Source organism: Salmo salar, chromosome ssa14, assembly GCF_905237065.1.
Source record: "Salmo salar chromosome ssa14, Ssal_v3.1, whole genome shotgun sequence".
Taxonomy (NCBI): Eukaryota; Metazoa; Chordata; class Actinopteri; order Salmoniformes; family Salmonidae; genus Salmo; species Salmo salar.
The window spans coordinates 59517431-59534651 of NC_059455.1; the positions used below are offsets into that span (position 1 = coordinate 59517431).

Below are 17221 nucleotides of genomic sequence, written 5' to 3' on the forward strand. Positions count from 1 at the left end.
GGTTTTTTTATACACCCCATCGTTCTCAGACAAGATCTCATATTAAACAATTATTTTCAGTGTTAAGAGTGACGCAGCATAGTGCATCTGATCTGAATGACAAATTGAAAGGGCTTTATGACAAATTGAAATTCTTACAAGAATGTCAAAAACCTGTAGTGCTGATCGATTAACCAAAATGTGTTATATATATATATATTTTTTTTAATTATTATTTTTAAACAATTGACCAATGTCAGTTCAATTATTTGAATTTCATGACGGTTTTTTTCTTCCTGCGAGCTCAATGAGCACATCGCACACTTTCTCTAGAGATACATCGGATCTAACCTTTACTGTGCAATGTAGTAGGGAGTTGTAGTTTCCAACAGGCCAATTTTATACATAGTTTAGCGCATAAAACATGGTAATTAACAACAATGACCATAATCCAGTGCGCATATATTTGTCCGGTCTGTTTCTTTTACGCTTGCTACGGAGGAGAAAAGAACGCGCAATCGTGAGGTGACAAAGAGAGCAGCTGTTGCTTCGCGAGGTATCTCTACCTGAAAATACATGATCTAAGTGATTGATAGTTGGTATTCAGCTGTCATAAAAGTATGCCTTATGTACTTTGAAGAACGGCAAAATAGTGATTTTGTCAGACATCTCTATAGAGCTGCTGCCTATTCTGAGATGACTTGGAATGAAAAAATAAAGTCATCAAATAAAACAAAATGTAATGTACAAAACTGAAATATTTTATTAAAGTAATGTGAATAAATAATAAGCAGTAATGGGCAGTCACTACCATCTTGGGATGTTTATTAATTGTTTTATTCTGTGTTGTTACAGCATAAAACCCACATAATGCATAGTGCATTTGTTTAAAAATAAATAAATCAAAACCGAAAACCGTGGTTATTTTCTAATAATCGAACCGAAACGACCTAAAAAAAATTAACACAAAAATCACTCCGCACTAAAAACCTGCCAGTGTTGTTTGAACACTATGCCTTTGAGGACAAATACGAATGCTATTGTTTCATGAGGTGCCATGGCTCCTTACTCCCCTCTGTTCATATTAACTAGCTGAGTCCCTGTCGTCTTAGGTGATCCAATTCCTCAGCAAAAATGTTATTACATGACTTATTTGCTATCCTGCTAGCCGGTGTACTATTCACCAATGCCCTTTTAGAGTTCCAGGTTTCTGAGAAACTGTACAAAGCCACTTTGTTCCAGAAGCAGAAGCTCAAAGAGAGCAACCTTTGCTGTTGGCTCTCATACCTGTGCATTGATACGGTGTCCGGTAGCTACAATAGGAATGATACATTCTGACCATTCATGTCCTTTACCCAGTGTCTCAGAGAGTGAATGGGGGGGAAATTGTGTTATTTGTGCCATGAAGAACCATGTAGATTTATCAGTAACTAATGGAACTAATGTTCTGCCCTCCACTCATTCCGGGGAGGCAATGGTACAGCACACAAGTGTGTCCACTGCCAACACTCCATACACCATGCCTGTCACGAGTCTTGTCCTGGAGGCAGACCTCAGCGCTTTCCCCTTAGATAAGCCAGCTATATTGTAAAAATTCATGAAAACAAAAATGTGCTTTTTCATCTTAATTTAAGGTTAGGGTTAGGCATTAGGGTTAGCAGTGTGATTAAGTTTAGGTTTAAAATCAGATGTTATGACTTTGTGGCTGTGCCAGCTAGGGATCACTCTGCAGAGCTGCCTCCAGAACAACGTTCATTACGAAAAACACTAACCTGCGAATGATTCAGGGCAAAGACATAATAAATGAACAAAAATAACATTTTTCTAAAGATCGGAGTATACACAATCCATCACTCGTTCCAGTAATTTCCCCATTTTACCCGATGTACCTACCGACGCTCCTGAAAAGAAATGTATTAGGCCTACTTTTTTACAAAGCTTAGACAAAAAACTTTCTCATCTGATACTAGAACACGCTTCGTCATCATTTCGGGAAGTCTTCCCATCAGCTGAAATGTATTCAAGTCATCTTATCTATACAATTCAGCAGACAAGTACACAGCCCACTGACAATAGCAGGAACAACACTAGACATTTTTTACATTTACATTTTAGTCATTTAGCAGACGCTCTTATCCAGAGCGACTTACAGTAGTGAATGCATACATTTCATACATTTTTTTTTTCTGTGCTGGCCCCCCGTGGGAAGACCGCTAGGGATAACTAAACAAAAGCTAGAAAGTCGTTCCAGGGCGAAAAGCAGACATTTGTGAATGAATGCATGTGAGCAATAGCCTGGTTAACCCAGATTGAATGCTGTGCTCACAATGATAAGTGCAGTGTTCAGTCTGATTTAACCAGGCTATCCGAGCATGAAGACAGCGCAGATGTGGACCAGGCTATAGCCAGAACTGGCAGCTTGGTAACTCCATGGGGTATAATTGATGCAGTACAGGGCCCGCTTAGCACAGTCTGACACTGATACAATTTTCCCCTAAAGAAAGGAGACATACAACAAAGTACAGAGTGCGTTTTGGAGGATGACTAATGGCAATTGGAGGGGTTCTCAGTCACGAAAATACTACTCCAAAATGTCCATGCAAATCAATGCCAAATTCCAGAATTGGTTACTCAACCACTTTAGCAAAAACTAGAATTACCAGTATAATAATGCCCTTTCATCCTCTTCAGATACACCACCTCTTCAGTTCAGACTTCCATAGGCACACCATCAGCTAGCGCAGCGTTTCCCAAACTCGGTCCTGGGGACTCCAAGGGGTACAGGTTTTGTTTTTTTAACCCTAGCACTACACAGCTGATTCAAATTATCAAAGCTTGATGGTGTCATTATTTGAATCAGCTGTGTAGTTCTAGGGCAAAAACCAAAACGTGCACAGAGTTTGGGAAACGCTGAGCTAGCCTTTTAGCTAGCTTTCCCCTTTGTCACATGCCATGTTAAGCAGTATGAATATATACAGAGAAACGCCAAGCCAGCTAAAGCTACAGACATAGAGCGCAATGCAGTCAATGTTGATAGGGTCAGAAGCCCAGGCCAAAAAAATATTTGCTGAACTCATTGCACCAATGGCCAACCAGAGGGTAGACAGAAACACTGAACACAGGACAAGAAATATGGTGCAGTATTAAAAGAATAGTTGTTGGGGTCAATGTTGTGGTCAATTTAAAATGACTGCGTCATGTACTTTGAACAGAAATATTCCATATTTTGTAAATTTAAAAATCCAAACTCCATGACTCCAATCTGTCTGACATTGTGATGAATTTGGCAGTCAACCTAGCGCCTACGACAATGAATTATCAATACATCCATGATGATGTCATCACAGAGGGACAGTTTCAGGTTCCACCCACCTCTTTGACCTCCAGTAGTCGGCCGGGATACTGGTTCTTGGCCCGTCGAGCAGCGGCTGGGGACTTGTGGTGGGTGATGGTCACGATGTTGCTCGGTGTGCCCGGACATGCCAAGTGCCTCTGGATACCAGGCGATGAGGAGGCTGGTGGGAGGAGGGAGACGCTACGGGACCGACCGGAAGACGACGAGCCCTGAGAGAGAAAGACAACAAAAAAAGAGTGAGGAGGGATATGTGAACTGCCACACCACTCAACTACTTCCTACTTCTATTTTCATCTTCTAACATTCACCTGTGTCCTATGGTTTGTGAGTCAAACCAGAAAAAAAGGGGTTTAGCCTTCTTGAATAAGCTTGGGTACTATATGAAAGCCATGTTGAAACCAATGCCTGACAATGGGCAGCAAACCGAAGACTGCACCTTGTGATTTCCTTAAAAAGGTCCACATTTCAGTTGTATGAGGAGAACCGTGACTAAACCTTAGCCTGGGCCTCCTGTTATTACAAACCCCAAACAAAACCAGAGCAAAAGCTACCACCTTCCCAGTGAACTCAACTCCTAAATTAGCTTCCCTCCTGACAAGAGCAAATAAGGTACGTAGAGGTGAATGAACAGAAATTTAAGAAGCCATCAACCGAACTTAAAAAGTGGACCTTTGCCTTCCGTCTTCTTTATAGCTCTACACCAACAACGAAATCAAATCCGGTTCCTTCCTTCCTTCCCTCTCTTTCGCCTTCCCTCCCGCTCTCCCTTGCTCCGTCTCTCCATCTCCCTGCCCTCTGTATACGGTCTGCCATGTCTCTCAGTCGGAACCCGTCCTCAGCCTCCATCAATTTACAGCAGTTCCAGGGAGACAGCGCACCTCCACCCTGGATACCAGAGGTCGGGGCACAGCACAGACAGTCGAGAGAGAGAGCAGTCGAAAGAGAGCAGAGGTAAGATAGATAAATAGATCAAATAAACTACTCTCTCCCTGAGCACTGCTCACCGGAGGAGAAACAACACGGCTTCCATTTTGGAAGCAGCAACTCTCGCTCCCAGGACCACAGAGCCATAATAGTCACAAATGGAAAAAGGCACATTGTGACACTGCAGGAAAGTACAGGATACTTTATTCCCAATGGCCGCAAGTATGTATGTGTATCATTCAAATTCTCACCCTAACAACATTTCAAATCGCGAGAAGGCGGCTTTCTGTGAGAACAGGGGAATGAAGCTACAGCAGTGAGTAAATCAGATAGGGGAACACTCAGCATTTAGATGTGTCCAACAGCAGCTCAGGCCTCTCCTCTCTAAAACTGGCACAGAGCTGCAGGCATTTCAAAAAACTGCAACGGTGAGAAGACGGCAGAGTCATGGAGAGGGAGCAAATGAGAACAAGTATTGAACACACAGAGAGAGAGAGAGAGAGAAAGAGAGAACCACCTGTATCACTGAAGCTGGGAGAGGAAAAGTTACTGTCATGCATGGCTAACGTTAGCTAGCAGATTTTAACGGGCTAATGTGATGCTCCATTAGCGATTACAGGATAGGTACTGTTTGTGGAGTAGCACAGAGAATTTGACCAACCTTAACTTGGCCATACAATCTTAGTTCTTGATTCGGCCAAACATGCATCTTCTAAAAATGTTGTGTCCAGTTGCAGGTGGTTCATTTGAAATTAGAAAATGCTCCGTTATTAAAATACTTTTTTTTTTGCTCCATGAAGTAATTAAACAATGTGTACGAATCTTTTCTCATTGATTGAGACAAGTGGGTCTACCCCAAAGTGCCGCATGTCACTCACCTGTTTCAATCAATGAGATAAGATTTGAAATAAACAAGATGGAGGCATACACATAAAAATGTAGCATTTTCTAAATTCAAAACAAAGCACCTACAAATGGATACTGACATTTTTGAAGATACATGTTTGGCTGAATCGAGAACGAATATAGTGTCGCCAATTTAAGTTTGGTCGAAAATTCTCTGTGCTACTCCCAACATTACCTATCCTGTAATGGCTAATGGAGCAACACATTAGCCTGTTACAATCTGCTAGCAAGGCTAACTTATGAATACTGCAAAGATTATTCAAGCTTGTGAACTATGCTAATAGTTCCACCTTTCAGTGGATACAGAAATAACTTCTCATGAGGGTACAAAAAAAACAAAAAACAGTGTACTAATGAAATGCTCCAATTTCTGCATTCTATTAGGTCTCCAATTTGGGAAGGGTAAAGATTTACCACCGCTTGGTTCATGCCTTTCCCTATTAGGAAACACTTGAGTGAATGAATCTACATGCACTGTACACATAATGCAATCACTCTCCACGTACACAGCCTCAGCAGTACTTCAACAAGCTCCCTTCCCTCCCCTCCCAACAGGCATGTCTGCCCCTCACAGGTGTGCCCTTACTACTTGGGCTGACTTGGCCCTCCATAACAGAACGTGGGTGGTGGTCACCACATAGGTTAGGAGACGGTATCAAAAAGACAGAAATAATCTACTGAAATGTATCTACAGTGGGGCTGAGCTGGGCCGGTTAAGAGGAACCCGAAAGAGAGACTGATGCCGAATACCCTCCTGAGAAAACCACTCCTGTATCAAAATAAATGATATTCTAAGGGTTCCGCAGGGAATTACTTCCACAAAGAGCCGGGATGAGAGGAATTTCGAACATCAATGAGAGTTATTTTATAACACAGTAGAATCCTCTCTTCCACTACACTGTGGTACAAAATGAAGCCTCAAGCAATAAGAGATGCCTTTCTTCCTTACACGAACCAACTACTGTACAAAGAAAGTCATTGTCAATACACCAGAGAAAGGATTGCCATTTGTAACTGGTGACCGACACATTGAAAGAAATTGTATGAAATGCGTGACAGCTTTTTGAATACAAAGTTTAAATCTCCACCGAAAGCGTAGATAAGCAGCTAAACTGAGGAAAGCGCCGTTTACTTATCAGTTGTACACCCAGCACTGGCAATAATAAAAACTACAGAACAGAAATTCCCTCATTCCCCAAGTGTATTTCGGTGCTCAGGCTATTGTAGATTGTTTATGCTAAGCCAGGAATACATCTTAGACTTTGGAGGAGATGTGATACTGATCTCTGAGGCAGAATGGGAGGCTTAGACACGATTAGACTACTACGGTTGTCTGTCACGGTACAGGAACCCAAAAAAGCTCACCCGCTTTTGACAAGAGGGGGGAAAAACCCTCTTCTTTTGGGAGCCTTCCCCTTACTGATCCCAGTTAAGGAGTATAATTGGGCTTCTGTCTATTCAACTGTGCAGCACTTATTGAAAAAGTGAATAGCTATACTCTGTGTGTGAGAGTTCGCAATGAAAGTTTTCAAGCTGGTATCCAAGAACATAACGGCCTTTTCTACACTTTCAAATATACGGAGGAGTGCAGAAAGTGACAACCAGGACAAAGAGAGATTTAAGACATGGACAACCCTACAAGTGTATTTATGTCTACAGTATATAGAGATCTGACAATTTAGTTGGCAGGTGTTTGTGCTGGATCAGTTATTTGTACAGGGAGAGTTGTTGGTACAGGGTAGTAGCTCAGGAGTGGACAGGTGCATCTTGACTCACCAGCACCTCCTGGCTGCCTCCCGTCGTTCTCTCCACACTCAGGTGCTCATCCGATCCCTTAAACTTCCAGACCTAAGGCCAAACACACAACAAAAAAAACAGAACTCAGTACAGGGTCGTGTTCAGTAGCTGGGGAAATGGAAAGATACAACCTGAACTTGTCTAATAAGAAAAGCTCTTTTTTGTTTTCCATTACAAAACTAATGTGCCCTAATGAACATGACCCAGATGCAAAACGGATAAAGTTTCTTCCTTCCACTGTTAAAATTAACTAGTCGGCTCACTACTATACAGTAGGTTCTAAATCTTTACTGTTCCCTTCACAACCCAGTGACTTCCAAACCAGGCTGTCAAGGCCCACAGCAGAGATCCATAACTCCATAATGAGGCTGATACTCCACTGTCACATCGAGACTGGCTTCAATGTACCCCAGACAGACGCAGTGCATAGCCAGCAGAGACCAACAATAGGGCTGTACTGGAGCTCCAGAGATGGTGAATGCATGGTCTGCTACCCCCTTATCTATTATACCAAGAGAGCAGGAGTCCATAACCAGCCATACTGCCCCAAATTCTATTCACCTCTCCAAATCAAGTCTACATTGGCAATGGATTAACACAAACTCATTTACATAAGGAAACGTGTCCGATTGTCTTTTGACAGGAAACAGGAACAATATTTATGAGAGTTATTGTGCCACGAGGCAGGGGTGGAGGAAATGGGGGTGATGCATAATAGGAGAGTGCGAGGAGATGCAGACAGAGAGAGCATTGTTTGGAGACTTCTGCGGTGCACTTACACAATCAGTCTGTAGACATTGGGAGATGGTGGGAGAGGGAAAGCGAAGGAGAGAGCGAAAGAGAGCGAGCGAATGAAAGGCAGAGAAAAAGAGCAAAATATAGTATGCTGAAGAATATGCCATTTGCTGAAACAAATGTTCCTACAAAGGAAAAAAAATATCCTAGAAAGACAACACAATACGCTGCAGTAAAAAGAAAGAAGAAACTCAGGTGGCAGTCCTGATTCAACATGACCTTGACTTGAATCTGACTTTGACTTTCCCCACACAAAAACTTTAGAAATCAAAAGAGTTCATAGGTTTGGAAGGGTTCCACTTCGAAGCCATTGCCAGGTGGCACGTACCCAGGTTACCTCTCACTCTCAAAACAGACAGAGGATCAGGGATGATACTCTATGTAAAGGGAATAGCTGACTCCCATAAGTCCTACTGTAGCAGCCGCAGAGCCCTATGGGAGGAGATAGCAAGAGAGTTGGAGGGGTGAAGGTGGGAGGAGCAAGTGTACGAGCGGTGCCAAGATAAGATGTACTAGAGAGGATCACTCTCCGAGGTGATGGTAAGCATTCATGTCTTGAATTACTCATCTGGTATACAGTGCCTACAGAAAGTATTCACACCCCTTGACTTTTTCCACATTTTGTTGTGTTACAGCCTTAATTTAACATGGATTACATTGAGATTTTGAGAACTGGCATAAACACAATTCCCCATAATGTCAAAAGTGGAATTATGTTTTTAGAAATATTTACAAATTAATTAAAAATGAAAAGCTGAAATAGCTTGAGTCAATAATTATTCAACCCCATTGTATGGCATGCCTAAATAAGTTCAGGAATAAAAATAACAAGTCATATAATAAGTTGCATGGACTGACTGTGTGCAAGAATAGTGTTAAACATGATTTTTGAATGACTCTCATCTCTGTACCCCACACATACAGATAATTTTAAGCTCCCTCAGTCCAGCAGTGCTTTTCAAACAGATTCAACCACAAAGACCAGGGAGGTTTTCCAATCCCCAGCAAAGGGCACTTGTAGGTAGATGGGTAAAAACAAAAAAAACAGACATTGAATATCCCTTTGAGCATGGGAAGTTAATAATTATGTATTGATACACCCTGGATGGTGTATCAATACACCCAGTCACTACAACGATACAGGCGTCCTTCCGAACTCCTGAGCGGCAGGTAGCCTAGCGGTTAAGAGCGTTGGGCCAGTAACCAAAGGGTTACTGGTTCGAATCCCCAATTAGACTAGGTGAGAAAAAAAAAATCTGTCTTGCCCTTGAGCAAGGCACTTAACCCTATATGTCACTCTGGATAAGAGCGTCTGCTAAATTACTAAATGTAAAACTCAGATGCCGGGAAGACAGAAGGAAACCGCTCAGGGATTTCACCAATGGTGAATTTAAAACAGTTACAGAGTTTAAATGATTGTGACAGGATGGATCAACAACATTGTAGTTACTCCACAATACTAACCTAAATGACAGAGTGAAAAGAAGACAGTACAGGCTAAAAAAAACTGATTGCAATGAGGCGCTAAAGTAAAACTGCAAAAAATGGCCTGAATACAAAGTGTTATGTTTGGGGCAAATCCAATACGTCACTGAGTATCACTGTTCATCTTGTCAAGCATGGTGGTGGCAGCATCATGTTATGGGTATGCTTGTCATCAGCAAGGACTAAGGAGGTTTTTTTAGGATAAAAAACAGAATAGAGCTTAGCACAGCCAAAATCCTAGAAAACCTGTTTGCCTGCTTTCCAACAGACACTGGGAGACAAATTCACTTTTCAGCAGGACAATAACCTAAAACACAAGGTCAAATATACACTTGAGTTCTTACCAAGACGACATTGAATGTTCCTGAGTGGCCAAGTTAAAGTTTTGACTTAAAATTGGCTTGAAAATCTATGGAAAGACTTAAAAATGGCTTTCTAGCAATGATCAACAACCAACTTGACAGAGCTCAAATAATTTTTTGAAGAATAACGTGCAAATATTGTACAATCCAGGTATGAAAATCTCTTAGAGACTTACCCAGAAAGGTAAGAAAGGATTCTAACATGTATTGACTCAGGGGTGTGAGAAATTAGATATTTCTGTATTTCATTTTGAATAAATTTGGTAACATTTCTAAAAACATGTTTTCACTTTGTCATTATGGGGTATTGTGTGTAGATGGGTGAGAGAAGAAAAAAAATAGCTATTTTAAATTTAGGCTGTAAAAAAACGAAATGTGTAATAAGTCAAGGGGTGTGAATACTTTCTGAAGGCTATGAATGTTATCTACTGTGCCTGCTGTGTGCATCGAGACTGCATGAAAGCTAAACAATTCCAAAATCCAACCACTATAGGAAAGAGCATTTGGTGTTTCAGTGTGCCAACAATGCACCCTACAACAAGGGTTTGCAACAAAATCTCACAACCACAAAGCTACTTTCTCTCAAACTACTTCACTTCTCCCACTATCAACCCCATACACTAATACCATAGTTGTCCATTCAAGCCATCTGTCAAAAGCCATATTTACAGCAATTTAATTTCCTCCAAGGTGCCTAAACCCAAGTAATTCAATCAATCTGAGCTGTGCTTACAGAAGTGGGAAATACCTGCGATGAGATTTGGAAACTCAGTGGTATATCAGTCTCTAATATCCAGGCTGTATCACAACCGGCCGTGATTGGGAGTCCCATAGGGCGGCGCACAATTTGCCCAGCACCGTCCGGGCTTGGCCGGTGTAGGCCGTCATTGTAACTAGGAATTTGTTCTTAACTGACTTGCCTAGTTAAATAAAAGGTTAAATAAAAGGTCAAATAAAAAAATAAAAATAAAGATGCAAGGGAAAGTCAAGGCTTCACTGTCACTGCACCGCTCTCTTCCTGAGAGACATATTCCAGGAGCTAGAGCTTAGTAGTGACTGCAGTGTGTGTGTGTGCACGCGCGTTGTACACACCTTGGCACTGCTGTCGGAATGGCGTCTGGCGCACGCTTGGAGTTGGTTCATCCAGAACTGCTGCTCTTTGGCGTCGGATGCTACGGAGACACAAAAGGAGCGAATCAAAAATGTTCATTTCCGATAACCATCATCATCACAATGGGAGAAATAGGAAATCATCATCATACGAGTTAATGGTCAGTTCAATATGTAGGTAGTCATCACAAAATGTATGTCATTATGTATTGCATATCACTTTTCAGGTTGACATCCAATTTGTGTCTGACACATTATCAGCCAATGTGCTGTGTATTCCGTTACAGGGTCCCGGTCTGATAACAGTAGTACATCAGTACTGTAGTGCATCAGGTTTGTTATGTTGATCCCAAACTCCCTGTGTAGGGGCTTGTAAACTACTGAACTTTACAATAGTGTCTGTGTCCATATTCTACAACTCACTAAAACATATTCTAAGACACACTTTCTGATTGATGGAAAGCTTGATCTTTAACCTAAACTCTCAATGATGGGGGGGTGGCAACAGTGTCTGTGCGATTACCTAAGATGGCAGACATTTCACAGGCCCAGAGACAGCCTGCTATCCAAACACTAACCATGGAAAAAGTGACTCACTGGATAGTAAACTGCCCTCCGAGGCCAGACATGCCAATAAGCCCGTTTCATTTCATTAACCGATTAATTGGCAGAGCCCGCTTTGTCCAGCCTGATGTCTACAAATGGTACAACCTCTTTTGTCTAGACTAGCTAGACCAACTGGGGATATCATTGTGACTGACTGGTTAAAACTTTACTTCAACAGCAATTCAGCATCTCAACCTATTATTCAGTGAGATACAATTTGATAGTATGTACCAAAGTCTCCAGTCTCCATGGTAACGCTCCAAGGAGAAAATAAGAACATTTCATTAGCAATGGAACCGAATATAGCAGCAATGTCTGAACTCCTGGAGTCCTTAATAGTGATTAACTGAAACAAATGGGCACGACCATGAACGGTGGAGCGCGGAATGCTGAATCTATTCATGCGAGTTTAGCTCGAGAAAGAGTCATTTCTCGGAACGGTAATGGCCTCATTTGAGCACTGTGACATGAGTTTCTGTCAATCACTTAAGGCCTATACTATTTTTCAAGCACCTGAAATGTCGCTTGAGTGAAGAGGCAGGAGGAGACACATCCACACTAACAAATGTCTATGGGACACTTAAAACAGTGAACAGCTCCTCTGCTCTCTCAAGAAGAAGGCTGTGTTCATGTAGGCCATTCATAATGAAACACCTGTACCCAGCTGTCTGTTAAGACCCTTCCTCCCATTGATTCCTTCTACATCATCAGCATATCTTTTCCTTTCAAAACGTCTCAGTTTAGAATCTGCAACACATTTAGAGCAGCAATTATGGGTCTTGATTTATACAAGCTTTGCCGTGATTGTACATAATTAGCTAGCTGTAATGAACAGAGGTGGATCTGGCAGTGCTGAGCAGTTATGTTTATATGCAAATATGCACCTGTTTTGAATGGTGAAAAGGACGCTAAGTCGCTAACATGAGCTACTTGCACACTAATCCTTACTTAGCGAAGACCAGGTGGTTCTTGTGCTCGGTCTAAAAAAGGTAACCCCAAAAGACTGCCAATGCTAATCAAAGATTCAAAGCTGGTGTTCTGTTCAAAAAGGTCCCTGGTTTGGAGTTGGAGGGCTGGCAGTTCCATTCAGTTGATGAATGAACCACGCTTGTTTTGGCAAACGAGAACAAGCAGCACAACACAGTCCGACCTATTCGCAATGAGGAACAACTGTCTCCCGTCCTTCAGTATAGACTCAGAGAGCACTAATGTCTATCCACTGCCATTCAAGCATTTAACCATGACCATGTAATTACACTGACGCTAATTACAGTGATCGAGTGGATGTTGTTGGCTAAAATAATAGTCTCATACTTTTGAGGGAGCTGGTGGGGGATCTGATTAAGGTGAATGGAGATAATATGACAGGGCAGCACACTGAAAATGTACTTCATAGCTGATGGAACGTTATTAAACATGACTACTATGGAACAGTAGGGATTATTGCAGTTGCTGGGAAGAACATAAGCCCGAGGCTTATCCTACGTAGTGCAAGCGTTAAAAATAAAATACAAATCACTAATTGGTCTTTTGACCAGTCAGATCCACTCTGAAAAAGATCTGATGTGATTGGTCAAAAGACCAATTAGTGGAAAAAAAGATCAGAATTGGGCTGCCTGTGTAAACGCCGCCTATGTCACCAGATCTCAACCCAATTGAACAATTGTGGGAGATTCTAGCGTGGCGCCTGACAGCGTTTTTCACCACTTTCAACAAAACAGTTCCAGAGACTTGTAGAATCTATGCCAAGGCGCAATGAAGCCATTCTGGCTCGTGGTGGCCCGACGCTCTATTAAAGCCAAACACATCATTCAGCACGCTGTGTTTTTGCTACCACCCGCTATAGACGTGTGACTTGACATTTTCACTTGATTCTAGTGTAAAAATCGGTGTGCACTCAGTTCGCAAATTAAAGCTAGCATCTCTGAACAGAGTACCAAGTACTCTCTGCCAGCAAATGCTATTGGTGTGTCTGAGCCCTGAGACACTATGTTGGTGTTTCCTTTATTTTGCCATCCCTAGTAGGTAGAAGTAATATGGATCCTTATTCTAGATTAGATTGAATTTGTTCTATCAATATTAAATATTTTATAAACTGGATGGTTCGAGACCTGAATTCTGATTGGCTGATAGCTGTGGTATATCAGACCGTATACCACGGGTATGACAAAAATGTATTTTTACTGCTCTAATTACGTTGGTAGACAGTTTATAATAGCAATAAGGCACCTCGGGGGTTTGTGGTATATTGCCAATATACCACGGCTAGGGGCTGTGTCCAGGCACACCGCGATGCCTCAGCCTCCAGTATTTATGCTGCAGTAGTTTGTGTCGGGGGGCTAGGGTCAGTCTGTTACATCTGGAGTATTTCTCTTGTCTTATCCGGTGTCCTGTGTGAATTTAAATATGCTCTCTCTAATTCTCAGTTTCTGTCTTTCTCTCGGAGGACCTGAGCCCTAGGACCATGCCTCAAGACTACCTGGTATGATGACTCCTTGCTGTCCCCAGTCCACCTGGCCGTGCTGCTGCTCCAGCTTCAACTGTTCTGCCTGCGGCTATGGAACCCTGACCTGTTCACCGGACGTGCTTGTTGCACCCTCGACAACTACTATGATTATTATTATTTGACCATGCTGGTCATTTATGAACATTTTAACATCTTGACCATGTTCTGTTATAATATCCACCCTGCACAGCCAGAAGAGGACTGGCCACCCCTCATAGCCTGGTTCCTCTCTAGGTTTCTTCCTAGGTTTTTGGCCTTTCTAGGGAGTTTTTCCTAGCCACCGTGCTTCTTTCACATGCTTTGCTTGCTGTTTGGGGTTTTAGGCTGGGTTTCTGTACAGCACTTTGAGATATCAGCTGATGTACGAAGGGCTATATAAATAAATTTGATTTGATTTGATGCGTCGTACATAAGAACAGCCCTCAGTCGTAGTACATTGGCCTTACTGCTTAATAATAATACTTCAATAATTCACAATAATGTCTGATATGCAGTCAGGCATCTCAAATGGTCCCCTTGAAAAGCCGTGAAAATAACTTGACCCTTCTAAACACCCTCGTGTCTTATTCCTGGCATCATCTGATCAACAGCTTTAAAATTTGCCATTTGATAATTCAAACAGGATTTAATTCATGCCGTTTTCACCTTTTTATTTCATACACTCTGGAGCAATGAGCATGGCTCCGGGCGAAGCGCAAAACATAAAGCTCCCGCTTATTCGACTAAAACTAATTACCTTATGCTGCCTTGGTTGGGTATCAGATGAAGACGCAGCCTGTGCTTTAGCGTCTGTATCAGATCTCACATAATTCCACATGGCTTGAATACGACATTCTTAAATTCAACTCAAAATGTTTATTAAAAAGAGTTGAGATCAAATGTTCGACCAAGGACACCTGAAGGGAGATTATTGGCTTACAGAAATATGCACCTTCTCCAGTGACTTGACGTTTGACAGTTTGTGAAGGGGGATTCAAGGACACCCACATCATGAAAAGAAAAGGACACATTCACAGCTGGGCTGTACAAAAATCATACGGCGATACCACAGAGGTCTGTTGTTGCAGAATCACCAAACAGGAAACGTGTTCCTGGTTGAACCTTGAACTTCTCCCTTCCCGGTAGAAGCCTGGGTTTCCATGACAACCCGTGTGAGATTTAAGGTGCACCTACTAATTCTTAGGTCAAAGACTCATGAAAGGTTGCTACACTCACAGGGCGGTAGGTATTGTTCCCCGTCATTTGGCTTAATTCAAAATGTCACCATCCCAATCAGAGGAATGACTTGTATGCCACTAAGTATAGCGTTTAGACCTTCCAAATAAAAACATACACTCAACTAGCTTCTTTGACAAGGATTGTAATTTAACCTTTTATTTAAGCTGTATCTAGTTCCATCCCTACATTGTAGACAGTGGATCCCTGCTCTTACATTGATTTGCTACAATTACTTATCCTCTGTGGGACTATATTTTCTGCTCGGCGCTCAATAGATGGACCACTGAGTCATCCACAGATACAGGGCAAGTTATTCCGATACCTCCCTTGGGGAATGTACAGGGACATTCCGCAAACTAAAGCGACAGGGAGTCTCTTGCTTCATCAGCGGATGCAGGCTTTGGACTGGATCAAAAAAGGATCAAAAGAGTTTGGTCTACTTCGTCTTTTCATTTTTGGTATCATCCCACCCCTACTTCCGAACAGAGCGAGCCTGTAGCATAGTGACCAGTTTAAACCCAATGGACCTAGGCCTCAACCATAGCTCATAGAGGGGAGTGTCCCTTTTGACAGGAAGTATCGACCAGTACAGTTACCCTGTTCAAACTTTCAGCAATGCGACAAGGCAGCTTATACAGAATACCCGTGTAGCCCACTCATGCTAGCTCAAGAGAACTCCTGTCAAGTGTGGGAAATGGACTTGGCAAAATGAAAGTTAGTAATGTGACTCATGAAATATTCATGAAGCTAAGTTACAACATCACAGGTTCAATTTCTTTATATACTTTTCCAAAACAAAGACTGGGTTGTTGGGAATGTTTTTCCCCCAGTGCACAATTTAAGCTGCTGAAGTGGTATCACTATATTGCGCAACCGCAAAACACCCACAAGGCAACGCAATCTTCCCACTGTCCCCATGGAATCTCCCTGAATACCCAATCTCTGACTAATAAGGGTTAGTGTACCTCTGAGCTTGTAAAGCTCGCCATTGAATGAGTTGACGATAAACATGTGTGGTGCCTCATCACTCTGGACAACCGATGCACCAATCAGAGGCAGGGAACCCCTGGGCTTCTGGCTCTTGCCATGTTCATGTACAAAGTACTGCAGCTGTCCCAGCTCTGGATCCAGCACAAAGTACCTGTAGGAGAGGGTGAGAAAAAGGGAGGGGGTAGTAAAATAGAAGAACAAAAAGAGGGGAGAGAAACATTTATATGATCATTTGTTTGTATGTCCTCATCATTGTTTAAAACTTATTCTATTGCTTTAGCAGTAATTGCAACAGCTAAGTAATACAGTGATGATCGAGAGAGCGAGAGAGCACACATACAGGATGGGTGAAATCCACCACTAAAATTCCTCTCACCTTTCATGCAAAAAGCTTGCCAGATTTACAGGAGCTCTTCATTATAGAAGCTTCAGCCACATTACTGAGCGTATTAAGAAGTGACATCAACACCTACCCACCAACTAAATCTCAAACTACCCAAGTAGCCATTAGAGTGTATAGGTACCATGAGTGGAGCAGCTGGAGCCCACAGCTCGCGGACTGAACATTTCACACAATCAGACAGGTTTGGAACCTTTGTGATTAATAAATGCCTCCTAGCTTAGGCCTAACTGAAATACAGTCAGAGCCTGCGAGTCTGCAATGACACACACAGAGCAAGTAAAGGACACACACACACAGAGACCCTGGCTATGGGACATAGCCTATTGGACTGACTTGTCACAAAGCATTCATGACATAGATAGCGTGTCACCCTGTTTGGTTGGCTTTTCATTGTACGGCCATCTAAACCCAGAAGTGTTGTTAACCGGAAATTCTTGCTGCCGATCAATCGTCTCTTTCCATGTGCTATTAGAGAAGCAGCTCTATTGACCAATTGACCTGGCTTTGGAACAAGCCGAGTGAGCACTTACTTACAGGTCAATACAACCCACAGACAAAAAAACAACACAATCCTCCACACTGCCACTACCGAGAGCATCATCATAGACCGTTTTCACATTGACGACGGCAAAGGGATATTTTCGAGAGGCATCGATTCTCGAGAGACAATACCGTTGTGTAAACTAGAAGAAAAAAAATGGTGTCGAGCGCTACCTCGGGAGGTTGCGCACGGCACTGGCCCAACAACTGCCCCCCTTTGAGCGTGGCAGTGTAATCAGAATTGT

At 42.3% G+C, this 17221-nt stretch overlaps 1 protein-coding gene across 3 annotated transcripts in view; it reads right to left on the reverse strand.

Moving 5' to 3' along the window:
• Positions 1–17221, reverse strand: part of LOC106570074 (oxysterol-binding protein-related protein 10) — a 103508-nt gene that overhangs the window by 70129 nt on the left and 16158 nt on the right. For 2 of the 3 annotated variants that reach the window (XM_014142034.2, XM_014142032.2), the window contains exons 2-5: positions 16009–16184; positions 10696–10775; positions 6941–7012; positions 3352–3543 (exon numbers count right to left, since the gene is read on the reverse strand). In XM_014142034.2, coding sequence (XP_013997509.2) covers positions 3352–3543; positions 6941–7012; positions 10696–10775; positions 16009–16184 — 520 coding nt within the window. The remainder of the gene's footprint in view (positions 1–3351; positions 3544–6940; positions 7013–10695; positions 10776–16008; positions 16185–17221) is intronic. The other variant, XM_014142035.2, reaches the window with a different exon arrangement.